Source organism: Hipposideros armiger, unplaced genomic scaffold, assembly GCF_001890085.2.
Source record: "Hipposideros armiger isolate ML-2016 unplaced genomic scaffold, ASM189008v1 scaffold_95, whole genome shotgun sequence".
NCBI lineage: Eukaryota > Metazoa > Chordata > Mammalia > Chiroptera > Hipposideridae > Hipposideros > Hipposideros armiger.
The window spans coordinates 1,913,179-1,939,959 of record NW_017731445.1 but is presented as its reverse complement, the minus strand read 5'-3'; the positions used below and the strand labels follow the sequence as shown (position 1 = coordinate 1,939,959).

Here is a 26,781-nt window from a genome sequence, read left to right as displayed (position 1 = left end):
ACACACACACACACACACACAATGGAATACTATTCTGCCATAAGAAAAGATGAGATTATTATGCAAAGTGAAATTTTGAGAACCATATGACTTCACTCATATGTGGGATATAAAACTGAAGGCAATAAAGGAACAAGACAAACAGAAAGAAACAAAAACTCATAGACACAGACAACAGTTTAGTGGTTACCAGAGGAGAAGGGGGAGATGGTAGAAGAGGGTAAAGGGGGTCAAATATATGGTGATGGAAGGAGAACTGACTCTGGGTGGTGAATGCACAATGTGATATCTAGATGATGTTTTACAGAATTGTACCTATGTAGTTTTGTTAACAATTGTCACCCCAATAAACTTTAATTAAAATGAAAGACATTAAGGTAATCTATGCCCTTGACTATTATGCATCTGTTAAAAGAACAAAGCAGATCTATCAGGAGATTCAGGGCTTATTACTAAGTGAAATCTTAAATTGCAGAACTGCTAGTGTAATCTTGTAATCAGGCAACAAACCCATGAAGATGTTATTTGTTGGTATATGCACAGCAAATCACCTGAAAGGATATGGACCAAGGGGTCACATCTGGGGAGCAGGGTAAAGGGTGGGAGTGTGAGTGAACTCTAGATGCTTCTGCAGTTTTGAATTTATACGTGAGCATGTTAGGTTTTGGTAATTAAAGAAATAAAGACTTTAAAAATGGAAGGGTTGGTTTGTGAGGAGGCGAGCACTCTGTCACTGGAGTGTTCAAGCACAGGCCCAATGAAGGGCAGAAGGTAGGGAGGAAGAAAATTAAATGAGATGACCTCTGAGTAACCTTCATATCCCGAGAGTCCTTGAACCATCCGCTCCTCCTCTCTCCTCTAATTCACCCAGGAGAAGCTCCAACCAGGTGAAAGCAAATAGAGCATTTTAAAAATGAGATAAATCAAAGTAATTGCTGCAGAGACCTCTTGAAATCCATTACCAGAGGGAAGCAGCCAGTCCTGCATGACGCACCACACACCACCCCTGCAGCGCAGATCAATTTTACTGCACTAAATTGGGGGTGTGTGGCTAGACAGATGTAAGTAAGGCCAGGGAGCTGACAGCTGACACGGGCCTTAAAGCACTTGATAATTCAAACCTTTGGCAAGCACTCCTGTGAGCTGATGGATTTTCTTCCTTCCTCCATGGTCAGGTGGAGAACACTGCCCTTGAGTTACCCGAAGCCCTTCTTCCTTGCCACATTCAGTTTATGGGTGACATGGGCCCTGAGGCTCTGTAACTGAGGGCACCTATGCAAACTTGGCAGGCCTTTGGAAAGCTTGCTGTCCACTCCTCGGTGCTGGAGTCTCACGGGCCTGCCAGCTCACATCTGTCAGTGCCCCATGTGCAGAGGGGGGAGATCATGTCTGTGCTTCCCTGCTTACCGTTTATTGGCTACAAACAGCACTTTTCCTGAGAGGGTCTCTCCTTCCTTGGCAAAGAGAGGAGTCTGAAGAAGGCAGCGCACCTGGTACCAGTGGGTCAGCGGCTCAGTTGGGGCTGTTGACAGCCACACCGTTACCCTGTAGGGCAAGAAAAGAGTTGAAATCAAATTCCGTTCCATGCTTAGTATATTAATGGATTAGACTGGGGATTTAGGTGGATAAGTAATTGTCATTGTTTTTGACTCATGAAACTCTTTTAAGGTAATGATACCTCGATTTGTTAAGCAGTTATTATGTGCTGGGTACTATACCAAGAGCTTTATGTATATTAGCCCATTAAATCTACACAACAATCCTATGGACTAAACCCAGAGAGGTTAAAGTATTTACCCAACATCACACAGAGGACAAGTGGAGAGCCAGGCTTCAAACCCATGGACTTGGCCATCCTACCAATCTGTATCTCTGAATCAAAGTTCAGGAGAAACCCAGTAAGTAACAGTGAAACTGGCAACTGATCTGTTTGAAAGGTCTGGCAGGGTGAGAAGTCTAGAGTCTGGTCTTTGACTGTCTCATGCCAACCCGTTCAGGAGTCCCGAAGAGGCTCTGGAAGCAAGAAGAACTACTGGGGCCCACGGCCTCTACCGCCCTTCCAGCTCGGACCTCCTGCATCCGTTGGTGTGTGTGTGTTTAAATTAAAGTTCTTCATTTTATACGAAGAACATCTTGTTGTGCTTCGAACACCGAGCTCACCTGACCTGGAGTTAGGCAGTGATTTTGGCTTATAGGGAGTAGGGAGCACTTAGACACGGGATAAATATCTAGAGGGTCCATTTGGACTTGAAGATTTGTGGCAGGGCGGGGGGGGGGGGGGAGGTGGTGTGGTGTTATATAATTTAACTACTAAGTAATATAAACCACTTTTAAATAAAAAGATATTCATCTATATTATGGAGTAGAATGCAAATTATCTACAGCTTTTTAAGATAAAGCATTTGACTTCAAAGAAATATCCCCCTGGAAGCAGGCTACTTTTAGCTTATCTCCCTTACCTTGGCAGGACCAAATTCATTTACTTGGGATATTACTGGGGAAAGTCTGAGGGAAAAAACAACAACGTATGGATTCTTTGAACAGGCATGCTTATGTGGTGTAGGGATGGCTTGCATGCCATTTTCTTTCTCTCTGATCATCAAGCCCAGACAAGGCTTCCAGGGATCCCCTTCTATCCTGAGTCCCCCCAAACCCCTGAGCTTTACCACAGACCCATGGGCACTTCTTTTTCAGCAGGCACAAAAGTGGGCCTGGATGTTTTTATAAGGAGTGGAGGAGCGTGTACTGTAAGTTTTCCTTTTGCCTGGTCATGTGACTCAGATCAAATCTCTGCTAGTCGGAACACATGAGGAGGCCTGGGAAGAAAGCAGGGACGTCAGGGAGAGAGCAGAGATTTGGGGTCGTGGGAGTGGCTCAGCCCTTACAAGGAACACCAAACCTTAACAGACAACCTGTAGGTGGTCTTTCTTCTCTTTTAAAGCCCTGCAACTTTCATACCTTTGCAGTAAGGAAAAAGGAGTGCATGGATGGAGAAGTTACCAATGTTGCAATTAGCATTCATAACACCTGCCTGTCTGATCATTAGAAAAGAATTTTAGACTGTAAAACAGAAGGCTGTAAATCAAAATGGGAGAAAGTATGGCTTGAGGTATTAACCCAGACATAAGAGGTTCTATAGCCAGGTGTGATGGAAGCCAAGGCCAGGCTATTCTGGAAAAGAACAAGAGGGATGATAAAGCACAGACCCTCTCTCATTCCTCCAAATCCCAACCCAAGTGGCTTCAGCAGTTTTACAGTATTTTAGCCACAGTTGATATAACGCTTTGGAAAACCGTCTCATGTTCACTTTTCCCTAAAATCTAAAAGTAACATGAACATCAGTGCTTATTTTCCTGAAACACATAGAAACCAATATTATCATTGTTGGAATTAACTTTTAAAAGTTGGAAGTTATGCTTCCAAATCGTAGAGGACAGCGTGGGATCAAGTAGGTGACAGAGGAGAGTGATACGTACAGAGATCCCACAAAGGCCACATCAAACCAGAAAGCCAGGCCGTGGATGAGACCAGACTGCGCCATCTGAAACACAAAGGGGATTTCTACTCTGCAAGGAAACAAAAAAGAAAGAAGAGACACTTGGCATTACATTTTTTTGTTAACATCAGTGGGAAGGAACATTCACAAAATATTTTCTTTTTCTCTTAAGCACTTATGCTTTGGCAGCAAGATTCTCTCAGTGTGATTAATGCTTGGGTAACGATGCACATTTGGGAATGGTGCTTCTTGACAAAATCCAGCAAGGACCACACCTCTGTGCTGCAATGACCCAGAACGCCACTGGGCGAGTGGCGCATCTGGGGCTGGGATTGACTACTGAAGAGGAGGAAGACTCAGGGTGCAGGTGACAACCATCCTTCACGGAGCCAAAACATAGGCAGCGGCAGATCCCTTACACAGCTGTTCAAATGGAAGGGCTGTTCAGGCCTCTAAAAAAGGAAGTGGCTCACAAGGTAACATCAAGCTCAGAAGGTCTTTGTCATGGTTCATTTATTTTTCAGGGAGCCAATTTAACTTCCCACCAGCTACAGCAAAAGTGATGCAGAAGTGTCTGTGGTATATGTCAAATGCAGAATAAGTGGAAATAGAAAGAATTTTGGAGAAGATAAAACAAAATCTGATGCCGGACCTGTTTTAGCTGTGGAACCTTGGAAAGGCACTTAAATTCTCTGAACCTCAGTTTTTTCATTTGTTAAAGGGTAACAAAATCTCTTCCTACTTCTTTCTCAAAATTCTTGTGAATGTCAAATGAGAATAAAAAACAATGTATAATACATGAGAGTGCTTTGCAAACTTTAAAGTTTAGTTTCACAATTAAAAGGTGATATTATGGGTCCATCACTGGGGCTGTATCATTCCAAGGGGACTTCTTTTAGAAAGTGCTCTTCAAAATACGTTGTAATTATTTGCATTTATGGTGACCCCAAAAGTCTAACTTCTCCCACTCTGCAGCAGTCAGAGCATTTCTAGAGTTTCCCATTGTACTTGTCACATTGAATTTGCTGGTATTGCATTATAATTATTTCCTCCCATTTTTTGGCATTCCCCTAAATGGACTATTAGCTAGCTCCTCAAGAGTAGACTTTAAAAAATTACTTTTTGTACCTATGCATACACCACAGGATGTCAATACACATTTGTTGAGTCAATGCACAGATGAATAGATGACATCCCTGGAAAGCCAACATAGATAAAATTTTCAAAAATTCCCTGGAACTCAGGAGGTAGCTGAGAGCAGCAAATGAAGCCCATCGAAGTCATTTTTGGCTGGACCTGCGGCAGTTACTAGGGTTGTTCCCAAACACCAGTTCACTTGCTCCGAGCATATAGCAGGATTGCATTTATCCACTCACTTGAGCTTAGGCACTGCGACATGATTAACTTTGACCAATTAAATGTGAACAGAAGTGAGTGGTGTTATTTCCAGGCACAAGATTTTATTGCGAGTACATACTTTGCTATGCTCCTTCTTTCCATTCAGTAATCGGATCATTCCAGGCAGACACTGCCGCACCAGTCTGATTGCTGGGGTGGGTCATACTGTGTAGCGATAACGCTGGTGCACAGTGGGTAAAGAGTGTAGGGGAGAGAGACACCTGAGTTATCATAAGCTGCTGAAGTTTCTTTTTGTTATTGCAGCATGTTCTAGCCTATCCTGACTGATACAGCATCTGTTGTCCATTGTGGTCTCAAGATAGATGATAGTTGGAGTTAGCTAGCTGCATCTTCTAAAGTCTGACCCTTACTTCCTCAGTAGTCCAAGCCAATTATAACCTGGGTGGGTCTTAAGTTTCTTACCCAGGAAAATATATGAATATTGATCTTCCTCTTAGGAAGAAAAGGGCAAAATACTAGTAAAAGTTCAGCCAAAGAGGAATCAGCACCATCTGAGAAATGAGTCTTCATTACAGCCTCAAGTAGAGGAAAAGAGGGCAAACACTAGCATTTATTGAGTGCCCTCTTTGAAAATAAGCCAACACCTGTAAAATACTTAGCATAGTACTTAGTGTGTAGTAAGCACTCAACAGGCTGTAGCTCTTTTTGTCATTATTTTGGGCACTGGCCTGGGTGAATGGTTAAAAACACAGACTCTGGAGCCTTCTGAACAGTTCAAATCCTAGCTCTCACAACACTTATTAATTCTGTGACCTTAGGCAATTTATTGTCCCACTCTGCCTCATATTTTTCATTGGTAAAATGGGGATAACAATAGTATTATTTGCAGAGGGTTGTAGTAGGTATTAAATGAGTCGTTATGTAAAGGGCTCAGAACAGTATCTGGCTACCTAAGTACAAGCTATTACTATTGCATTTTACTCATTCAATTCTTAAAACAATCCTATAAAGGAAGCATAATTATCCTTATTTTGCAACAGATGAAACTAGTACTGGTGCACCATTCCTATGTGTGATTCACCCCTAAAATCTCTTCCCAGTGAGCAGTAAAGTGCTGCACTCAAGTTTTAGGGGTGGGGGAGGTGGAGAGGAGATTTAAAAATCCAGAGCAACATTGACTGGTACAAACCTGTGGAGATCTGCCTCTTCCGCGTCCATAAAGTTTACTGTGTACTTGACCGATCGAGCCATCAAAATTCTAATGTCAAATGTGTCCTTGGGAAAAAAAGAAACACAAAGATGTTTTCTTTCTGTCAGGGTAAACTGAACTCAAACAAGATTTCAGTCTAGCTTTCCTCCTGAAATTTTAAGTTAATAAGAGCTAGAATTTAGAAGCCATGAGCCTAATGAGAATAATATTAGTAATAAAAGCTAACATTTATTTGGTGGTTTATTTGGTTACTATATACCAACCACTAAGTGCTTTGTGCTTTCCCAGGTTATATCAATCTTCACAAATTCTCTGGAGCAGACATTTGGTGTCTTTTGACCACCCAGAATTTATCTCTTTTCCATATTCCCAGAAGTTCCATAGGAACTTAGTTCACCCTCACCCCTGAAGACAGTGATTGGTTCATAGATGGGCACATGACCCAAGGTAGGACAATCGGGCTCTATTTAACCTAATTCTGGGGCTTTTGCCCAAGTTATTAGGAAAAGGCAGGCTGTCTTGTGGGACTTAGAGTTGTAAGAATCTGAGCCTGGAGTTTCCACAGTCGTCATGTTACCATGTAGGGAGATCTTGTTTAGGAACAGAGTTAATTCAGAGGAAATGGAAATATAAGTGATGAGGATAGAAAAATCAGATCTTGGTGACACTGTTTGAAATGCTACATCAGGTCCATGAAACAAGCTTTATCTCTAGGCTTTGCAATTTTTGAGGACCAGTAAATCCATTTTAGCTTAAGCCAGTTTGAGTTGGGTTTCCTTTCACTTACATCTGAAGGCGTTTCAGATAATGCAAACTTAAAGCTGTCCAAAGTCACACAGCTAGATGGGGCCACAACTGAAACCCACATCTGTTTGACAGCTAAGCTCCTGTTCTAAGCTATTTATTTACAATGCTTCCCTTTCAATGATGCCTTGGGCCACCAGAATCAATGGGAGGATGTGAATTGTTGAACAAGTATGAGGGTTGAGTGTGTGCGTGGGTGGATCTGAGCAGTAGGAGAATTACAAGTTACTTATTGAAAAGCAGTCCCCAAATCTCCTTGCTTTCAACAGTATCATTCTCTGAGAATTCTCTTAATTGAGTGGGAGATCGGAGCTGGAGGACTTGAACACACGGTGCTCTTCTGTGATGGCTTGCACACAGCCTGGCAGTACAGTGCATCTCAGGTTCATGAGTGAGTGAGTGAATGAATCAACAGATAAATACACAGGAGAAAGTCTGTAGAGGACACACTTACTACTATTGGCTGTCGGAAGTATTCATCCACGGCAGCACTCCGCAGACTGGACAGGTTGACCCCATAGAAGCACTGCTGGTACCTGAAATAACAGCACACAGAATCATCATGCGTCTTGCTCCTCACCTGAGTCTCCAAGCCCAGGACAGCTGTGAGGTGCTGGGGGGCTCCTCACAGATCCCCTAAGTTAGCTCTGGGAAGGGCGACAGGCCAATAGTGAGTGGTAGAGAAGGAAATGCTCTCTCAGAATCCGCAGACCTGTACTTGACCTAGGGTGGGGAGAGAGAGAAGGGTGGAGGTGGCTGAGGCAAAGGAAAGTACTTGCGGGGAGGTCACTGAGAAAGATATTTGGGGGCAGGAAGGCCTCCAGGCTCTCACCCTTGACCTCAGGCCCAAGGTGGCTGACCGCTCTAACGCGCTGTCCAAGCCCGAGCATGTAACTCCTGGGCCCTCTCATTATCCCACCCAGGGCATGCCTTTAGAGCTCCAAAGCCTTTGGACACGCCCATGGTTTTAGGAAACAGATTTCCCTTTTCTGTTCCTCTGTAGCCACTGGCCTGCACCTTCATGAGGGCACTGGCTGTCGTGGCCAACAGACACCAGGCAGAGTCACAAGTGAGTGACAGCTGTGTCCGGCGGTGAACCGGAGCAGGCTCGTCACAGTCCATCGTGCACATTCCTTCCTGATTTCGTGACATCTGGCCCACAAAAATCGGCAAATGCCACAGATCATGCTTCCTCCCCTCAATGGAGAGCATTCACCAGCACACCACTGGTTACTGGGGCACAGCAGGTGCTGCGTGGCCAGTGCCCTTGGCTATTTAGGGAGGAGATCTAGGGTGTGGATCAAGATTAGCTTTATTCAAACCCTGCCACCGACTAGCTGTGTGCTGGGCAAGTCACCTGAACTCAGTCTCAGTTTCCTTATCTCTAAAATGGAAATAATTATAAGCTCACTTTGTAGGAGTATAGTATAAGTTAAATGAGTTAATATTAGAAAGCGCTTTGAGCCATGCTTGACCTTTTGTTACAGCTATGTAAGTGTTGGCTGGCTACCGTTCTCTGAACTTCAGGTCAGCATTGAGGGACTAGGGCAGTGGTACCATGGGATTACTTGGGGGAACCTCTTAAAAATCCAAATTCCCAGGCCCAGCTCCAGGAAGGCTTGGGGGCCTTATTACTAAAGATCGAAGGCCTTTATCCTGAGCCTGAAAGAAGCTTCCCTGATAAGGGTGTGTGTATGTGTTGTATAGCGTGTGAATCAGATGGGAATTCAATTCATCAGTCTCCATCCTACCCCAACCCCATGCTCACCAACCTGCAGGGGAGAAAGAGACAAAAACAAAACAAAATGAAAAGCAAAAAACAAACAAACAAAAAACCCAAAATCAAACCAAACCGAAAAACACAAAACACATATTTAAAAAAATTGTGGTGCAGTTAGATTTTGATGGAAGGGCCAGCCAAAGTAAGGCTTTAAATCAGGAGGCAAAACCTCAGATGCCCTCGGGGGAGGCATCTGTTAAGTCAACAGCCAGTCCTCAACCCCAAGTAAAGTGCAAGCCCCACCTAGCAACTTGCAGATCCTGAAGGGCTTGTCCCACGTCTCACCTCTGAGCCTTGGCTTGTTTTCCCTTCCACCTAGAATGCCCCTTTCCCTATTTTGCCCTGTTAATTCCTACTCAATCTTTATGAATCAGAACAAATATTTCCACTTAAAAATGTAAAACTTTGTGTTACAAGGAAATATTCAAACTTTAGCTACTTAAAAGGAGAAGTATTTTCTTTTTCATCAGTGTGTGGCACTTAGCATGAAGCCTCGTATATCGCTAGGACTGAAAATATCTACCTACGTGTATGTCTATCTATTTATATTTATTTAATGAATGAGTGGAGAACTGGGTGTCCTAAACGGCCCTATGTGTAGGCACAGGTGCCAACAAGGCGAAAGGAGAAATGGAAAATCATTCCCCCAGGTTTCTTTGGCTTCATGACTTGTTTCCTAGCTTCCTTCTACCAGGGCCAGAGCCAGGTTGGCCCACAGGTAAAGCCAAACAGTGCTGCCTATCATTTTACAAACACACGTATTGAAAACCATCTCCTATAATCCTAGAAAATGCTTGGAAACAGAACATTGTATGTTTAAAAAAAAACATTTCAGTATTTAGAAGGAGAGTGGATGTGTTCTTGGGGAAATAAGTCATTGTCACAAATGTTTTGAATGGAGGGGTAGCGAGAGAGGGAGAAAAAAAGAGAAAAAATGGAGGGAGAGAGGGAAGGAAGGAGGGAGGAAGGGTCAGGCAGAAACACACAGAAAGAAAAAAACCAGAATTTCCCAGAGAGCCTAGAAGGGCTCAACCTTGTCCTTCCTTTAGAATCCCCTGAAAAGCTTTTAAGAAGTGCCGATGCCTGGACTGCATCTCCCCAGTTGTGAGTTTCTTTGATTTGGGGGTGTAGTCCTTGTGCTTGTCTGTTTCCAAAGCTCAACAGATGATTCTCATGAGCAGTCAGGGTTGAGTGTTACTAAGTTAGCTGTTCCAGAATTGTCGCCAAGTAGGTGAAAGAGGACACCCCAAGAACAAAGGCAGCCCTCCACCTGGCAGAAGCTGAGATTGAGAACTGCTCTCTGTTCTTTGCGTACAACTGCGGCTCTCAAAGGGGCCCAGTCTGTGCCATTTGCTTCGTGTGTTCAGTGCCAATTAAAACCCAGCAGCCACAATCAGTGTGGTGCAAATGGGCACCATTCCTGGGGCAGACAGAGAGCTGTGGGCAAAGAGCCCACTTCCTGGGTTTTAAAAACTTTCTGGCTGGACCATATTTCTAATTCTTAGAAATCTCAAATCTCCTTCTGAAATGTATCATAAAATAATTAAAGCAGATGGAAGCTAGCATCTCCCTGGGTCTCCCACAATACACTGTGGAGGGGTGGATCAGGAAATGAGTCTGTTGACTTGGAAGCTGGGGATCATGTCCATTGTTTGCATCCTATGTGGGTTTAATTTTCCAAGTTAACGTATGGCCCCTTTATGAGCTCATAAAGGCAGAGTCTATATGTGTTTCTTTTGTCCTGACTTCCAAATTCCAAAAGCACTCCTGTTCCCTCTCCACTCCTTCTCCACCATAATACACACAACATCTGGAAAGTCCTGCAAATACAGTCCAGAAGGACACCATCTTATTATTAGCTATGCCTAAACATACCCAGAGTACAAAGAAAAGAGGCAACCCATTTCCCATCCCATTAACATTTTCTACATTCCCCATGCAGAGCCTAGCTTGGGGAAGCCTCCAGGGGAGCCGTCTGTCCCTCTCCTGTCTCTTTTGTTCTTGTTGTCTCTCCTCTAGTTCACCTTGGCCTTTTGTCCTTCCTCCTCCTCCCCACCCCTCTCCCCACCCGCGTCCCAGATCTGTCTTAGAAGAAGAATGGTGCAGCCTTGGGTTCTCTTGTAGAAGTTAGCATTGGTCTTCCCGATTCAACAGTGGAGGGCTCCTCTAACACAAGCACTCCTTTCTCTGGCTAATATGAACACACTCTCTTGTAGCAGAACTTGGACGTTTTAGCTTAATAACAATTTTTATTTATTCATTCTAATGACAAAAAAAAATCACTCATCCCCATTAAGTTTCCTTCCTTTAAAAATAACAAAAATAAAAGAAAAGGAAGAAAAGAAGGGAAGGAGACAAGAGGAGGGAAAGCTCTATTCTGCTGTTTGACAATTGAACAACTTTGGGGTATGTTAGTGTACTGTGCTTTACCAGAACTAAGAATCGAGGGCATGCCAACCTGATGAGAGACATATATAACTCTAAGATCTAGGAACCAAAAGCAAGGATCCGAGAACGTCACCTAAGTCACACAGAGTGCTGGGAATGTACTAAAAGAGGGCGGTTGAAACGGCCTGGTAGGAGGGGCTGGTAGGAGAAAGATGCATGTCTAGGAACATGCCGCATCTATATTTGATTTCTTATACCTTCTACATATAGCAGGACTTGAGGCTTGGTTGTTTCTGACAATTTTCTGCATCAACAGAATGCAGACATACCATCGTTTAAAGTCGTATCTGTAAAGATGTTCAGCTCGTTACGTCTTTGGTTGTGTTGATTTAAACCCTAGCAAAGTAATGTGACTTAGATTGTACATGTGCTACGTGTATATACATTTTGCATTTGTAAAAGTATGTTTTCCAGTATATAGGAGAGGGAGAAGTGGGTGCAAAGGCCTTTAAAAAAATAACAAGCTTCAGACTGTGCCTCTTTTGTAGGAAGTAAGGGAAAGCCTGTGATTCTGCAAAAGAATCCATGGAATATTCCTAGGTGTGCCAGTGTGAATTTAGACATTATTGGTTTGCATAGGAATTGGACTTATGAAAGCCTGAATCGAAAGGAAGAGTGGATCAGTCAAGACAACTGTAGTGGACACCTCTTGTTTGTTCTATCAGCAAATAGTTGCTCTTCTTCTAGTAACAGTACCAGATCTTTTTCTGGGAGGCGCCTCTTCTCCACTCTCAATTCTTGAGGTTTGATGGTCTTGATTCTGCCCTCGGCTCTAAAGTTTTGTATGTGGCCCAGTTGCCACCAATCAGAGCATCATATCTCCCCGCCCTTGGCAATGGACCCAGGGTTAAACATCTGACTCAATGAGAGTCAGGTCTAAGACTTTTGTCAAACTGCTGCAAAGGAGAAATAGACACAGGCCTATGACTCTATAAATCTGGGTTTGCTGGAAACCACACTGCTGCCACGAGGGAAAAACCTATCCAAGAATGGAGCCAATCTGAGGCACAAAGAGAGACCCAGACCCAATGAGCGTGCCTGGGCCCTGAATCCATTTGTGCCTGAGAAACTGAATATTCTTTTAGCCTTTTCAGTTACTCAGAAATATTCTTTTTCTTAAGCCACTTTTTCATTGGGTGTTTGGTCACTTAAAACCAAAAGTGTCTTAACTAAAGAAAATAGTTAATAAGAGCCTACATGTATATGTGCTATGAACATAATTTTGATGAATAGTTTTGCCTAATTCAGTAGAGTCCTAATTCTGTGAGTACTGAACTAAATTCTGTTAGCAATTAGAACCAGGCCAGAGCATGGTGAGATGGGTGTCTGCTGGATTTGGCAATTCTGTCTGGACATGACCAGCTGATGCCAGAGTATCCAGAAACTGCCATACTACATCCCTGACCACACGTGTCTGGATGGGCATAGAGGGGCCCAGTGGCAGAATACTATGGAAGAGCTGAGTTTGACATAACTTACATAAAAAGATGGATGTAGAAATTAAGGCTTATTCTATGAGCAAAAGCCAGATGAGTTCAAGAGCTGCAGATATAAGCAGAGAAGCAGAGGAAATATCAAGAAGAAACACTGGGTAGTTGAATGGAAATAATAGTGCCAGGAATCACTGATATACAATGAAACACGGACAGTGGCCTAAGAAAATCCAAACATAATTGCATTAGTGAGGGTAGCATTCCAACAAAAGTTCTGTCTCTGTGATACCTTGTGCATATACTTAGCTTCTGACAAAAAGTTGGTTGTATTACATGGTAATTTGAAATGTTCTTAGTTGATCCACATGATATTTCTAGAAAGCAGTGACTATCAGGGCCCAAACTATTTTGGGGAAGGACCAGAGGCCTAAAACTCTACCTATGCCAAAAGATCTTCTAGTAGAAATTTCAGTTTGGGGGCAGAGTTAGCCTAGGAACAAACCATTCATTATCTTCTCAGTAGAATTTAGCAGCTTGTCCATTCACCTGAATGGATTTCCTTAAAAAGAATGTGGTTCTCAGCAGTACCGTGGTCAACAGGGCATTTAGTACACTCAGAGCAGAAAGGTGTGAGCAGGGAGCTCTCATCACCTATGGCAGAATCCTGCTTACTTATGTCTTCCCCTGTCCTTTGCAAGCACAGGCTTCTGATTTCTGTAAAGAGTAACTGACTACAGGCCATCCGCCACTGGCATCCCTGATATCACACAGTTGGCTCCGCCCTTGTCAACCATGATGAATACATGCCATCTGCTCATAATACTCTGGAAAGGAAACTTGTTCCTTTTCCTTTGGTTCCTTAAATGGTAAATGATCTTTGAAGTGTCAAATCGGCTCAGTCTTACCTGTCTCTGGAATACTCAGCAAACATGTTCTGCCCCTGCTATGTCAAGGTGGGAGTTCATCTGACCCCACAGGAGGATAACCCAGCAGTACCTCACTTTGGGCCTGCACTGGGTGTCTCTCACATTCTGCCCCCCACCGCTATCCCTGCTGACTCGGGGCCTAAGATGCCAGGAGAACCATTTGGTGCCCATGCACCAGAACTGCAGGCTAGTTAATGTTGAGGGGTGAACAGATGACAAATGGGGAGATGAGAGCCAGTGGGTAAATTCATTTCTCCCTCTCCCCCTGTATAAACTGTCCTAAAATATAATTCATTCAACCTCGTAAAGATGGTCCTAAGGGATCAAGCAATCTCTTGATGTTTGATTCCACACGATGGTCAGCTTGGTAATGGATTTTTGCATTAGCTCTCCTTCCTTCTCTGCTTCACTCGTTTCTCCTCATTCCTGTTTCACTGGGACTACATTCTTCAATAAAGCTGTATATGAGTAAGCTTTGTCTAAAGATCTTGATTCCTGGGGAATCAGTATCAGGTGTGGCCCTAGACTGTAAAACTTCAAGATGGAATTATACTCCAGTTTGATGACAATAGAATTCTCATTGCTAGTGGGGAGTGATAACCCTTGGTATGTAGTTTCATCACAATTACTGGTGGTCTCACTGGTACTTAATTAGGATGCAGTAAAGGTAGAAGCTAAAGCTTTGGGCTATATGGTGACTGTGTGCTGGACATTTTGGGGTGATAATAATTATATGTACTGGGGAGTAGGCAAGCCTCTGTTAACAGCATTGGAAGCATTACAAAAAGAAAATTACATTCTCAGAGCAGGCAACTCCCAACTTAAGACATACTGTGAAACCCAGAGGGCTTCCTTAGCAGGATTTAAGGGAATCCTATCTCCTCGGTGCTTCCAGGCCTGCTGTGCTAAAAATCAAGTACACAATTCGACAAGTAAAAGCCACATTCCTAAAACCAGAATTCCTAACACCTCCCCAAACCCCTCCAAACACCAAGACAATAAAACAGTAATAGGAGAGCTGCAAAGGAGGCTGGATGTGCAACTGTGACGGGTCTTATATATCATAGCTGGGGCCCTGACAGGGAAAGAGTAGGACTCTGAAGCCTGGGATTGGGGTAGCTGACTGGACAAGGCAGAGAACCCTGAAAACACCTCCCCGGCTCCCCTGCATCCTCCAGGCCAGCAGAAGTAGAATTCTCTTCCGTGTTGCCAGTGGAGAGAGCTGCTATTTGCCTGAAGACTGCACAACATCTCCTGAAGCCCATGCCTTGCAAGAGAATTTAATTCCCCTCAGGTCTGCCTCCAGGCTAATGGACCCTCACTGCTGTCAGGCTGGTCACTCCAGCACAGCCTGAGCAGTAAGTTCAACTCCTATTCCAGGAGGAGATAACTTATACACCTAAGAAACGGCAGAAAGAAGCTGGTTTAGGTTTTAAGCTAAGAACCAGGGAAACATGGATGAGAGTAGATTTTAAGGATGTTAGACTATAAGAAAATAAGTTGGGATAGGACACAATTTATTGACAGGTGGGCACTCACAGGATTCAGTGCTCTAGCAAGATACCAGTCCTACTAGTCTCCTAAGGTCACTTTGAAGCTCGGTTATCACAATGGTCTGCAGCTAATGAGGTGGAAATTCCAGAACTTCTGCAGCATAGTATCGAGGAAAGGGTCAGAAGGCTCAGAGAGGTGCAACGCTAGATGGATTAACTATGGAAGACCTAAGAACAGTCCACCTGACCATGTTTGCAGACAAAACCCAGGAAACCTTCCTTTCATAAAGGTCACAGGGAACAAACCAGTGAGAGAACTGTGGCATTTTTGAGACATTTAGGGTGACTGTCTTCAGTAAATCAATAATAGGTGATGTTGCCATTAAGTTGTGCTGCTGATGTGCACAATTGGGGTGGGATTTCAGAGTGTCAGAAGCAAGAAAGCAGTAATTAACTGTCATAGGCAAGAATAACACAATTACTGTGTTGGACAGCAAGGTTAGGGTAGTAATGAGGGCACCTTGACTCACAGGGATCTGAGGTGGTTGCTAACAGACCCTAGTATACCAGAGAGGTGAAACCGATGTACTGTCCCTAGAATGTGACTCAATTTGTAATAACAACAACAACAACAACAACAAAAACTTGCTAGCTGGTGAGTAGGATGATATCCACAGTCACAATGGAAAGAGTGGGCCCCTCACCCAATTTCCAGATCTACTTTCCAGATCTGAATTACGGATCCAGAGACCACTGGTTCATGACTGAAGTGGAGGCCCAGGCCCTTAAAGGACTCTGCAGAGCCATCACAAGCACCTATGGCAAACACTTCTTCACCCTTCCCCAAAGGGACCTAGCTTTCTGTGACAAAGTAACTATGTTAGAGAAAGGAGACTACCTCGATTTTTCAAGGAATGTTAGATCAAGAGGACTGACCTGATATCGATACCGGGGAATTTAGAATGCCTCTGGTCCGTAAGAGCCTATGGAGAACAATAGCAATAGCAGGACAGCAGGATAGTGAGAGACCAAGTCCCTAACACAGGGTGTCCAGTGGGTTCACACCTGCCCTGTGGTGAATTTCCCTGCCATGGACGTACAGTTGGGACAGACACATTGCGCACGCGGCAGAACCCGAGGACAACAGGGCTATTGTGGTAGCAAAGAACAAGCAGATCATCCATCGCTGAACCTGACACTCCTCCAGCCCCAGGTTGGTGACACTGTTATCTTTAATCTGTAAATAAGAAAATTGTGTCTCAGAGAGATTCAATTAACTCGGCTCTAGAGTCTGGCTCATCCAGCTTTCGACTACTGCCTGTTTGCCTGCGCCTGTATGTTATGTAACTGTAACACATGTAATACGGTAAACTAGTTTCATTTCAAACTTCTTGAGAATACTTGGTTATTCCTCTTAATTGATTCTATGGATTATATTCTTGCATATGAAAATCCATTTAAAATTGTTTTTAAAGGCATTGGTTTAAAACCCCTGCACCGATTATTTTCATTCATGCCAGTAGTACCGGTCACATAAAGAAGTTTTGCAGCTGAGAATGATGATTCTTCATGACTGAGCCTTACTCTTAGAAGATAACTTCTCAGAATCTTAATTAATAAGGGCCAAACCATCTTAATCAAGGAAGAAAAGGAAATTATTCATTTTATAAGTGGCTGCTACTAACATAACAATGTAGTAATCCTGTCTACTAAGGGAGAATCCCTTCTTTGGTTATTTAGAAAGGGTAAAGTTATATGCTTACCACATGCTTAAACTAAAATGAATTTTAGAGTTAAATGTGAATTTTAAAATGTTAAACAGAAGAAGTGAAACATGAAAGAAGTAGAAAGAAGTTAATACCAGATTTAGGGTGGGGAAGCCCTTTTCCAAATAAATGGGGAAAAAGGAAACTATCAAGTAAAATATTGATAGATTTAGTTATATTTAAAAATTTTCACTTCTTTTGTGATGAAAAACAACACAAAGAAGATTATAAGGCAAACTGAAAATTCTGAAGAAAATACAACAGTCTTAATATCCTTTATAAAGAATTCTTATAAATCAAGGTATTTACCTTCTAGTTAACAAAAATGAATTGAGCAACTCTTATTAGCTCGATTAGATGATGGGGACAGAGCAGTAAACAAACAGTCACGCTATGGAACTTTCAGTCTCACGGAGGGAAACAGAAGAAAAATACGTAAAAACACATATGGCAGATGACAATAAGTGGAAAATGAAGTGAGAAGTGGGATAAGGGGTTCCAGGAGGGGAGAGACAATTTTTCATTGATGGATGGTTTCCCTGGGAAGATGAATGTGAGCTAAGACCTGAGGAGGGTGACAGCGAGCTCCAGGGCCATCTGTGTTTCAGGCAGAGGGATGGGCAGTGAGGTGGGAGAAAGCCTCATATGTTCAAGAGGGGGCCAGACCACCAGCCATTCAGGCTGGAGTGGAGTTAAGAGAGCAAGCAGCAAGAGATGATTGTCAGAGTCATAGCAAGTGGAACCAGATCATGTTGTCTTACTACCCTTTGGGAGAACTTTGGCTTTTCTATGCAGATGAGGGGAAGCCACTGGAGGGTTCTGAGCTGAAGAATATGGTCCCAATTATGATTCAGTTGTTGTTTAAAAGATGAAATGAGTTGAGAGACTACTGCAAGATGGTTGTAGAACAGTGTCTTTTGTTTTGCTTGTTTGTTTTTTTGTTTTGCAGGGGTGGGCAGGGCGCCGCAGCTGGTCTTTGGAGATGTTAAATTTAATACGCCCGATAGACATCCAACGGGTTTGTTAGCAGCCAGAAGGACATCCAAAGCCTATGGTTCCGGGGAGAGGTCTAGGCTGGAGATCTAACTACGGGAGTTGTCAGCCTACAGATACCATTGACAGTCAGGAGACTGAATGAGATCAGTAGGAAGTGAGTACAGACAGAAAGAGGAAGGCATCTAAGAACCAACCTGGATTCAATCCAACCCCGAAGATTTGGGTCAGGAGGAGGGGCCAACAAAGGAGACTGAGAAGTTGGGGCCAGTAAGGAAGGAAGACAATGAGAGTTAGGCTCCAGAAGTGAAGAGCTCACGGCATCAAGCGTTGTTGATAAGAAAGTCAGATGAGCACTGCGAACTGGTTATATCTGATGTTCTTATTTGTTTAGTCTGCTAGTTGTCCCTCAGTCTCTCAACTCACTCCCTCAGAATATACCCAAAATCGGGTTTTTTTTGCATCCCCCTCCCTCCTCTCAGCCAGCATTTCTACTTCTTTGCCTCTCTGACAAAAATCATGCAAGTTTTCACCACCTGTTTCCCGGATCAAGGCAACAAAAGGCCCACATGCTAGTAGTCTAATGCAGAAACCACTTTATAAAGGGGGGGGGCGGATCAGAAGGAAAGCAAAGGCTGTGAATTTTGATAACTATATATTTAAAAAGATATTTTTGTGCTTATTGACTAGAAATAAAACCATTCAAATGTACCAGCTATCAAAGAAATACAGATTAAAAATAAACTGGCTACAATTTTTTTTTTTTCAAATCAAATTGGCATTTAACAAAAAAAATCCCGTATGGGCAAGACTCAGCAGACATTTTCATATACTACTGGTGGAAGTGTTAATTGGTAGAACTTTTTTCCACAGGGCAATTTGGCAATACATAAGAACAATTTTTTTTTAAAGTTCCTTCTTCACACCTTTTGGTCCAGTGATTCTGCTTCTAGCAATTTATTGTAAGGAAATAATCAGAATGCACACCAAGATTTCTATAATAGGATACTTACACTTTAGCACTGTTTCTTATAGAATTTAGGATGCAGAATTCTATAAAGTCCTATATTCTCACAGAATATAGAAACAATACCTTAGGGTTAATTCTTATATAATTTACAGGATTAAAATAGTAATGAAAATAATTTAACACCCAATATTGGAGCATGAGTCAATAAATTATGAGAGAGCCACAAAAGAAATACTCTACAAAAGACTATTGAAAAGATACAAGAAAATGTCAATCAGGAATTTTCAAAGTAAAAAAAAAGGGAGAAAAGCTATAAAATGGCATTTACGGTATGATTCTAATTTTGTAAAGAAAAAGAAAAAGAACAGAGAAAAATTAGAAATATACCAACTAAAATCTTAATAGCAATTATTTCTGTATATGCTTGAAATTATTAAAGCTTTTACTCATTTGGAAATATTTATTGAGGGCCTACCATATGGCAGGCACTGTTCAGGGCACTTGGGAGACATTAGTGAAAAACGAACAGAATCTGGCCTTGCAGTGCTTACATTCTATCAGGAGGGATACAGAAAACAAACAATAAGTAATAAAGACAGTATATATCTTTTCGGAGGTGATGCGTGCTAGAGAAAAAAAAAAACCAAAAGAGCAAAAAAAGTGGGACTGGGAATGTTATGGCTGCCATTTTAAACAGGGTGGTCAGGATAGGTGTTATTGAGAAGATGGCATTTAACAAAGATGCTATGGAGGTGAAGGAAGCGGCCATGTGAATACGGAGGGAAAAGTATTCCAGATAGAAGGACTGGCAAATGCAAAGGGCCGACAGTGGGAACATGTTTGATATGTCTGAGGATCAGCAAGAAATCCTGTGTGGCTGGAGGTGACTGAACCTGGTAGTAGGAGATGAGGAGCCAGGCTGGGTCGAACCCACTGGAAAGTTCTGGGAATGTTGGGAATAGATGGGATTGGGAGCTACGGCAATAACTGAGATGAGAGCGTTGGAATCAACGGAGAACAGTGACATACTGAGAATTGGTCAGATTCCGGATACATTTTGAAAGAACAACCAACATGCTATCTTGATGGTTTACATCTGGGGTACAAACAGAGAAGCCTTCAAGGTTTTGGACCTGATGAGTCGGGGGAGAAAGCTGTCAGCAACTGAAGTGGAAAGATTATGAGTAAAGCAGGTTTGGGATCGAGTGGGGAGATCAGGAGTTGAGTTTTGGACATGATAAGTCTCTCCAAGAGGAGATGTCCAGGAGGCAGTCGGCTAGGCAGAAACTGTGAACTGGGGACTGAGAAGAGGTCCAAAGACTGTGCACTGGGGCACTCCAACATTAAGGGGTTAAGGAGTCAAGTAACAACCAGAGGAAGACTGGTTGAGAAAGGGACCAGTAAGGGAGGAGAAAAATCAAACGAATGTGGGGCAAATAAGAGTATCAAATGCTGCTCAAATGCTGATAGGTTAAATAAGTTGACAGGTGAGAATTGGTCACTGGGTTTAGCAATGTGGTGGTCAGGGCACTGGCCACTTTAATACGAGGGTTTTGGTAGACTATGTTGAGAGGAGCTGACCAGGGGGCAAGTTGGAGAGGGCTGAGTACAGACAAGCCTTTTGAGGAATTTTGTTGCAAAGAGACTTAGAGAGCTGGGTGGTGGCTGACTGGGGAAGTGAGATATTAAGAAGTTTATTTTTCTTTTTAAATGGAATAACTAGCAGCATGTTTGTATGCTGACGGGGAGCCTAGCCAGTCCACTGTGATCATTAATATTCTCAAGGAAGTAAGATGATAGCAGATGGTACAGTTGGAAGGTCACATAAGGAATTCCTGAACAACCAACCTCCCCCACCAGACTGGTCTACTCTGTTACCTGCATTCTAATTCTCCAACTTCTCCACTGACTCAGGAGGTTACATTTAAAATATAAACATTTAGGGTTGGCATGACCTTATAGAACAATAATCACAATTAAGGTTTCCCCCACCTCCTTGACCCCCACACACCAAGAGCCCACTCGCCCCCACTGGAAAGTGTGTTGCTTAAAGTTTCAGAATTACAGATTGAGCACAGAAGCCATGAAATGCTATGAATCTGTTTTGCAAGAAAAAAAATTGGGGGAAAAGAAAAATCTTAGCCCTTTCCCCCCAGGAAATCAAAACAACTGTCCTATTTGCTGCCCCTTCACCAAAGGCTAGAATTGCAAAGAGAAAACCCAGGAAATCAATTCTGGATATCTCTACTAGAGGGTTCTACATACCTGACCCAGAACTCAAGGCTTAAATTCTGGCATCCATCCTCAGCCATCTGCCAGCCAAGCCTCTGCTTCCTCTGCACACCTAACATTCCCACTCAAATTATATCTATTCTTTCTCCCCCTATGGGTCTAGTATCATCATTCTCTGTCCCTCCTTCTCATAAATACCAGGTCTCAGAAAACAATGCAAGAAGGAATGGTAGCTTAGAACCAGCAGGGGTTTTGTGTTAGTTCTCATTTTACAAATGAAGAAACCAAGTCTCAGAGAGTGATGTGAATTGCCCAAAAGCCAAAAGCCGATTAGGAAGAAACCTCCAAAAAGAAAAAAAAATGATCAACTCATTTATATCAAGGTGTATTGATTGATAATTCTCTGACAAAGGCATGTTCTAACAGAAGCCATAGGCGTAAGCCAAAGGAATGGATGCTGAAAAGCAGAAAGGGAGGTCCAACAGGCAGAGAAGGCTGTTGTAATTTTAGCATCAGGGTAGTCTTTTGGGTGTTTGATATTGCATAAGCAATTCCCTGATTTGTCTATTCCAGTTCTCAAGGGAGAGTGATTTTGCCTCCTATGGGAGATTTGGCAATGTCTGGAGAGATTTTGGTTGTCACAACTGGGGGGAAGGTGCTATTGGCATCGAGTAGGTACAGACTAAGGATGTTGTTAAACATTCTGTAGTGCAGAGGACAGCCCTCGCCTCCAATACATGACCCAAATGTAAATCATTTCAGAAGTTCTGGTTTACTTTGAAGGAAAAGGAAGGGAAGAAAGAACATTACCAGAAGTTGGCTCTGGAGTAGTGTTCCATGTAGAGCTGCTCATCAGAAAAGGGGGCCAAGTGGATATCGCTGAATGTCGGGAACATCATTCCTAATGAGCAAAAGACAACAGACCCACAAGTTGACTCCTACTGCCTTCTGATTGAAGGGCCACTCACCTGCCACTTGACCAATTCCATTCTTCCATCTATTTCAGTTATTTCACAACTGGCTAAAATATAATTTTGCCTCAAAGCAAGGATAAGAAAATTAGGCAGAAGATCAGAGGGGATATAAAAAAAAAAATACCAAAGCAAGTCCCAAAGCTATGTAATGATAAAAGCTTGTAGAGGTGAGGCATTCAACCTGGCAGATTTACCTCCTCAGCTATTGGCTTTTTTCTTTTCTGTACGTCTTGTGCTTAGAATTTTGGGTACTTGCTTTATTTTTTCCCCCTTTGTTGTAAAAATAACTTAGCCTTGAAAATAATCAACAGTCCATCATTCTATCACATCATTTTCCTTTTTCAGACTTTATTCGTGTATAATCATATTGACTATCTTTTTAAGTGCTGTCAGAATCTATGCTTTTATGCAGGCTCACCATCCTCCATGCTGGGATGCCCGCACTTGTGTTTTGTTCCTGACATCACCAGGGAAAGACAGATTCTTTGGTGGGCAAACGAACACCTAGACCAGATAGACACCTGAGCAGATAGACTTGGTGATGAGCATTATTATTCTTGTCATTTTAGGTAGACTCTTTTTCTTTTTCAGAGTCATTTATTAAACTGCACATGAAAGAAAGATGAATTATTTACTCAATTTCAGAATGAAGATCACCTAAGAAACTGGAGAGATACTGTCAAAAATAATAATTCCTAAAACTTCTTGATTTTGTTACCTCTGCCATGAGCTTTTTAATGGGATCTCCAGGTATTCATTCATTTAATCCTCATAACAACATAAAGTGGTTTCAATTTTTTATGTCCATTTTATAAATGAGAAAACTAAAGAACAGGGACATTTAAGTGGCTCAGCTGCAATCTCAGAGCTAATAAGTGGAAGGGCAAACTCCAAGGGTGGAATCTCATCAGATAGTCAAGTCCCCACATTTAACTCAATGTCTGTTAAAGTAGAACACATTGCTTTATTTAGGGTACTTTCCAAGGCAGTCAGAGAAAAAGCATGATTGTAACATCATTCATGTCATCATCTAAATCTCATGTGTTGCCATCAAAACAATAATGTCTGCTGGTTGGTTTTACAATTTCAAGATAGAAAGATATGAAACAACCTTAAAAAAAGTAATACGTATCATTATTTGTATAAACTTGGGAAACTTCAGAGGAAAAGTTCTGAGCCAAAGTCTAATAGGAATTCCAAAGATATCAGATAAAATGGAGGAGAGGAAATCATTAAAGGAGAAATATAAGAAAAATTCCAAGAGCTGAAGAAAATGAATCTTCTGACTTGACATACTCACTATGCGTCTAACAGAAGAATTTAAAAAGTTTCACACTGGGCCGACCAAGTGGCTCAGTTGGTTAAGAGCTTGCTCAAGAGTGTGAGCTCTGAGCAACAGGGTCGCCAGTTTAATTCCCGGCCTGAGCTGAGCTGCCAACAGCTGCCAACAGGTGGCAGGATGGCTCAGCTAAAAAGAAACAAACAAAACTTTCACACTAAGAAGACTAGAAATAAAGACAAGATACTAAAAGTGTCCACAGGGAAAAACTGTCACTTTAAAGGGTCAGGAGTCAGAATGGCATTGGACTTCTCAATAGCAATGTTGGGAACCAGAAACCAGAAAACGATGCCTTAAAAATACTGAGTATATTGGGCCGGCTGAGTGGCGCGATGGTTAAGAACTGGCTTGGGCCACCAGAGGGCCCCGGTTTGGATCCTATGTATGAGGGCCAGTGACACTGCCCTCTAAAAAAAAAAAAAAAAAATACTGAGTATACTGCAGTGTAAACCTGAAGCTGAAGCTGAACAATACTGAATGTCAACTATAATTTAATATATCTATAGTCACAGGATGTGGAGTACAGCACAGGGAATACAGTCCGTGGAATTGTAACAGCTATATACGATGTCAGAGGGGTAGTAGATTGGGGGCGGGGGTTATCACTTTGTGAGGGGCGTAAATGTCTAACTATTACATTGTTTTTACACCTGACACTAATTAAAAAAAAACAACTGAGTAAAACTGTTTTCAAGTTAAAATTCTCTACCTAGCAATATGACAATACACAGATTCAATCAAAAGTAACTTCTCAAGCACCCTTTCTCCAGAAACCATTAGAGAATATTCTTGGCTAAAATGATGGTGTAAACCAAGAAAAAGGAAGACACAAGAATGAGGAGAGAAAGTCAAAGTATGGTAGCGATGCAGTAGCCTGGAAACCAACCAGGGCATGTGTGGTAAAGGGGGACAGAGGATGGCGGGAAGAAGGCTTCCACACAATAAATGCTGACTGGATCTGTCAGACCTGTTGGAGCATGGACAAAATTAGTCACGACTACACAGAAAACTAAGCTCATGAAAAAACAAGGCAATTAGCCCCAAGAAAAGCAAAAGACTGCATGAGAAAATACATAATCATATGCACCTACTATATCACCTGATTCAGCACTGAACAACATTTACATTGTCATAATAATGTAAACATTGGTTATTGATTTAATCAATAATGAGCTAGGTCCATATTTCTTTACATTACATTCTGAAATCCAAAAAGCTCTTCAAAGCAACAGAGTTTGCAATATCATTTGATGGCCAAACCTGACCTGAACTGACGTCAGCTTAGTTAAATCCTTATTTATCTCACTTGGCATCCATATTCCTATGTTTTGGTGCAGAAATATAATGTATTTCATTATGGAGTGTTGCCCCAGATCCCAATGGAGGCATTAAACATTATATGTTACGTGACTTTATTATCTTTCCAAAGTCTTCCAGATTCTGAATTCTGAAGTGTATCTGGCCCGACAGGGTTGGGATAAGGAACTAAGAACCTTAATAAATACATTGAGAGGATGGGCGGAGGGCAGGTGCATCAAGACATGAAAGAGCATCTATGTAGGAGAGCTAACTTCTCAACCTTAGAGTGACAAGAATAGCAATATGATAACTTAAAATGTAGGTAAATAATAGAAGAAAGAGAATAGAGTTGAAAGGGGATAGTCTTTGGGGAGCAGCCTCAGGATAGGCAGACGTGTTACAGAAGTTTACTATTTCTATTATAAGCCTTTTCATTATTATTTGATGTTGAAAACATCTTATTTTTGATAGAAAATAAAAACAATTAGGAAAAAAATCAATCATGCTTCCCTCAAGAACCCACAGTAGGAAGCTGATAAAATCCAATATTTATTTCTATTTGTCTAGTTAAAGAAACAGCCCAATATAAACTTTCATATCCATTTCAAATATCTGGGGAAATATTCAGCTAAGAGAGGCTCAATCAGATGCATGTTAATTAACTATGTGTGAAATCTCATCACACAGAAGCACCTACCCATTTGCAAAAAATCCAGATAAAAATATAAAAATTCTTCCTGGGGGGCATTGAGGAGGAAACCTAAGCAGCTTTCCTTCTTTACTGTCATCTCCCACAGTTCAATTTTATCATTTGAACACAAGGCTTCCAAGATCACCTCAGGCTATTTTACAATGGGAATGCCAATGAAGTTGTTTTTTTTCAGCCGAGCCATCCTGCCACCTGTTGGCAGCTCAGCAGCAGCTCAGTTCGGGCCAGGAATCGAACTGCTGTTGCTCAGAGCTCAAACTCTTGAGCAAGCTCTTAACCAACTGAGCCACTCGGCCAGCCCACCAAAGAAGTTACTGACATTAGTCATACTTTGCCTATGTTTATTTGTTTATTTTTGCACATGAATTTTTTAAGTGTATATTTATGTACCCTTCAATTTGGAAACATGTAGAAAATTACAGGTGAGCCTCAAGCTTTATTTATATGCATATACTGTGTAACTTGGTGAGTACAAGTTGCACATTTTATTTGCTATTTTGTCTTCATTGGATATCAAAGTAGGGAGCCACAACATTTGGTAATTTCAAGTAAAACAAATTAAGGCATGAAGCTGCAATTCTCTTAAGAGATGCAACTGTTAAAATTCGCCAGATACCTTCTATGCCTCAATTTAAAAAATGTGTTGTTGGAACATGTGCACTCTCTCTGGTGAAGAGTGGAAAGTTGGCACCTGTGTAGAAATTGTGAGTGTGGGCTTCAGGGTCAGACAGATCTGAGGTCAAATCCTTGCTCTGTCACTTATTACAGATGTGTCCTTGCCAAGTTGCTTTTCCTCATTGTGACTCTGTGTTCTCTTTATAAAGTGGGGATTGTAGTAGTGCCTCCACTAAGCCAGGTCTCAAACTTGGCACTATTACATTTTGGACTGATGCCTCTTTGATGTGTGTGGGGCTGTCCTGTACATTGGAGGATGTTTAGTAGCATCCCTTGTCTTTCCCACTAGATGCCAGTAGCTCCCCCAGCCAGTTGTGATAGCAAAAATGTCTCCAGGCATTGCAAATGTTCCCAGAGGAAGAAGTATAAAATCATGGAGAATCTCAGCACTAACTCTTCAAATAAATTGAAAACCTTCATCATTCATACTTTGTAAGGTTTTCATAAAATAACTTATGCAAATTGATTAGCACATGCAGATAGTTCGTAAGCACAAATATGCATTGGACTTTATATTTTTATCTCAATTATATGCAGTGATCATAGGGAAAGAAACACATAGTAGAAAAAGAGTATGTCAGAAAAAATCAAGCAGATACCAGTTTCTCACATCTGAGAAGACCAACACTTGAAAACGTTTTAGAGATTATGTTTAATAATACAGATGAGAAAAGGTCAAATATTAGGCCAAGTTCCTTAAGGAAGAACGTGATAGAACCAGGACAAAAATGCATAACTCTGAACTGGTCCATATTGAATACTATGTGGCCCACTGCCATCAACATACCGTATTTGCCGGCGTATAAGACGACTGGGCGTATAAGACGACCCCCTAACATTTCCACTCAAAATACAGAGTTTGTTATATACTCGCC

The 26,781-nt window shown here is 42.0% G+C and overlaps 1 protein-coding gene across 3 annotated transcripts in view; it reads right to left on the bottom strand.

The window, feature by feature from the left end:
• The window catches only part of LOC109384474 (histone-arginine methyltransferase CARM1-like), a 257,878-nt gene that overhangs the window by 12,316 nt on the left and 218,781 nt on the right, over positions 1 to 26,781 (bottom strand). For all 3 annotated transcript variants that reach the window (XR_002124405.1, XM_019645877.1, XM_019645878.1), the window contains 5 exons: positions 21,721 to 21,811; positions 7,324 to 7,405; positions 6,045 to 6,130; positions 3,477 to 3,566; positions 1,408 to 1,545 (listed from right to left, as the gene is read on the bottom strand). Coding sequence is in view for 2 of the 3 variants with exons in the window: in XM_019645877.1 (XP_019501422.1) it covers positions 1,408 to 1,545; positions 3,477 to 3,566; positions 6,045 to 6,130; positions 7,324 to 7,405; positions 21,721 to 21,811 (487 nt within the window). In the remaining variant the exon portion in view is untranslated. The remainder of the gene's footprint in view (positions 1 to 1,407; positions 1,546 to 3,476; positions 3,567 to 6,044; positions 6,131 to 7,323; positions 7,406 to 21,720; positions 21,812 to 26,781) is intronic.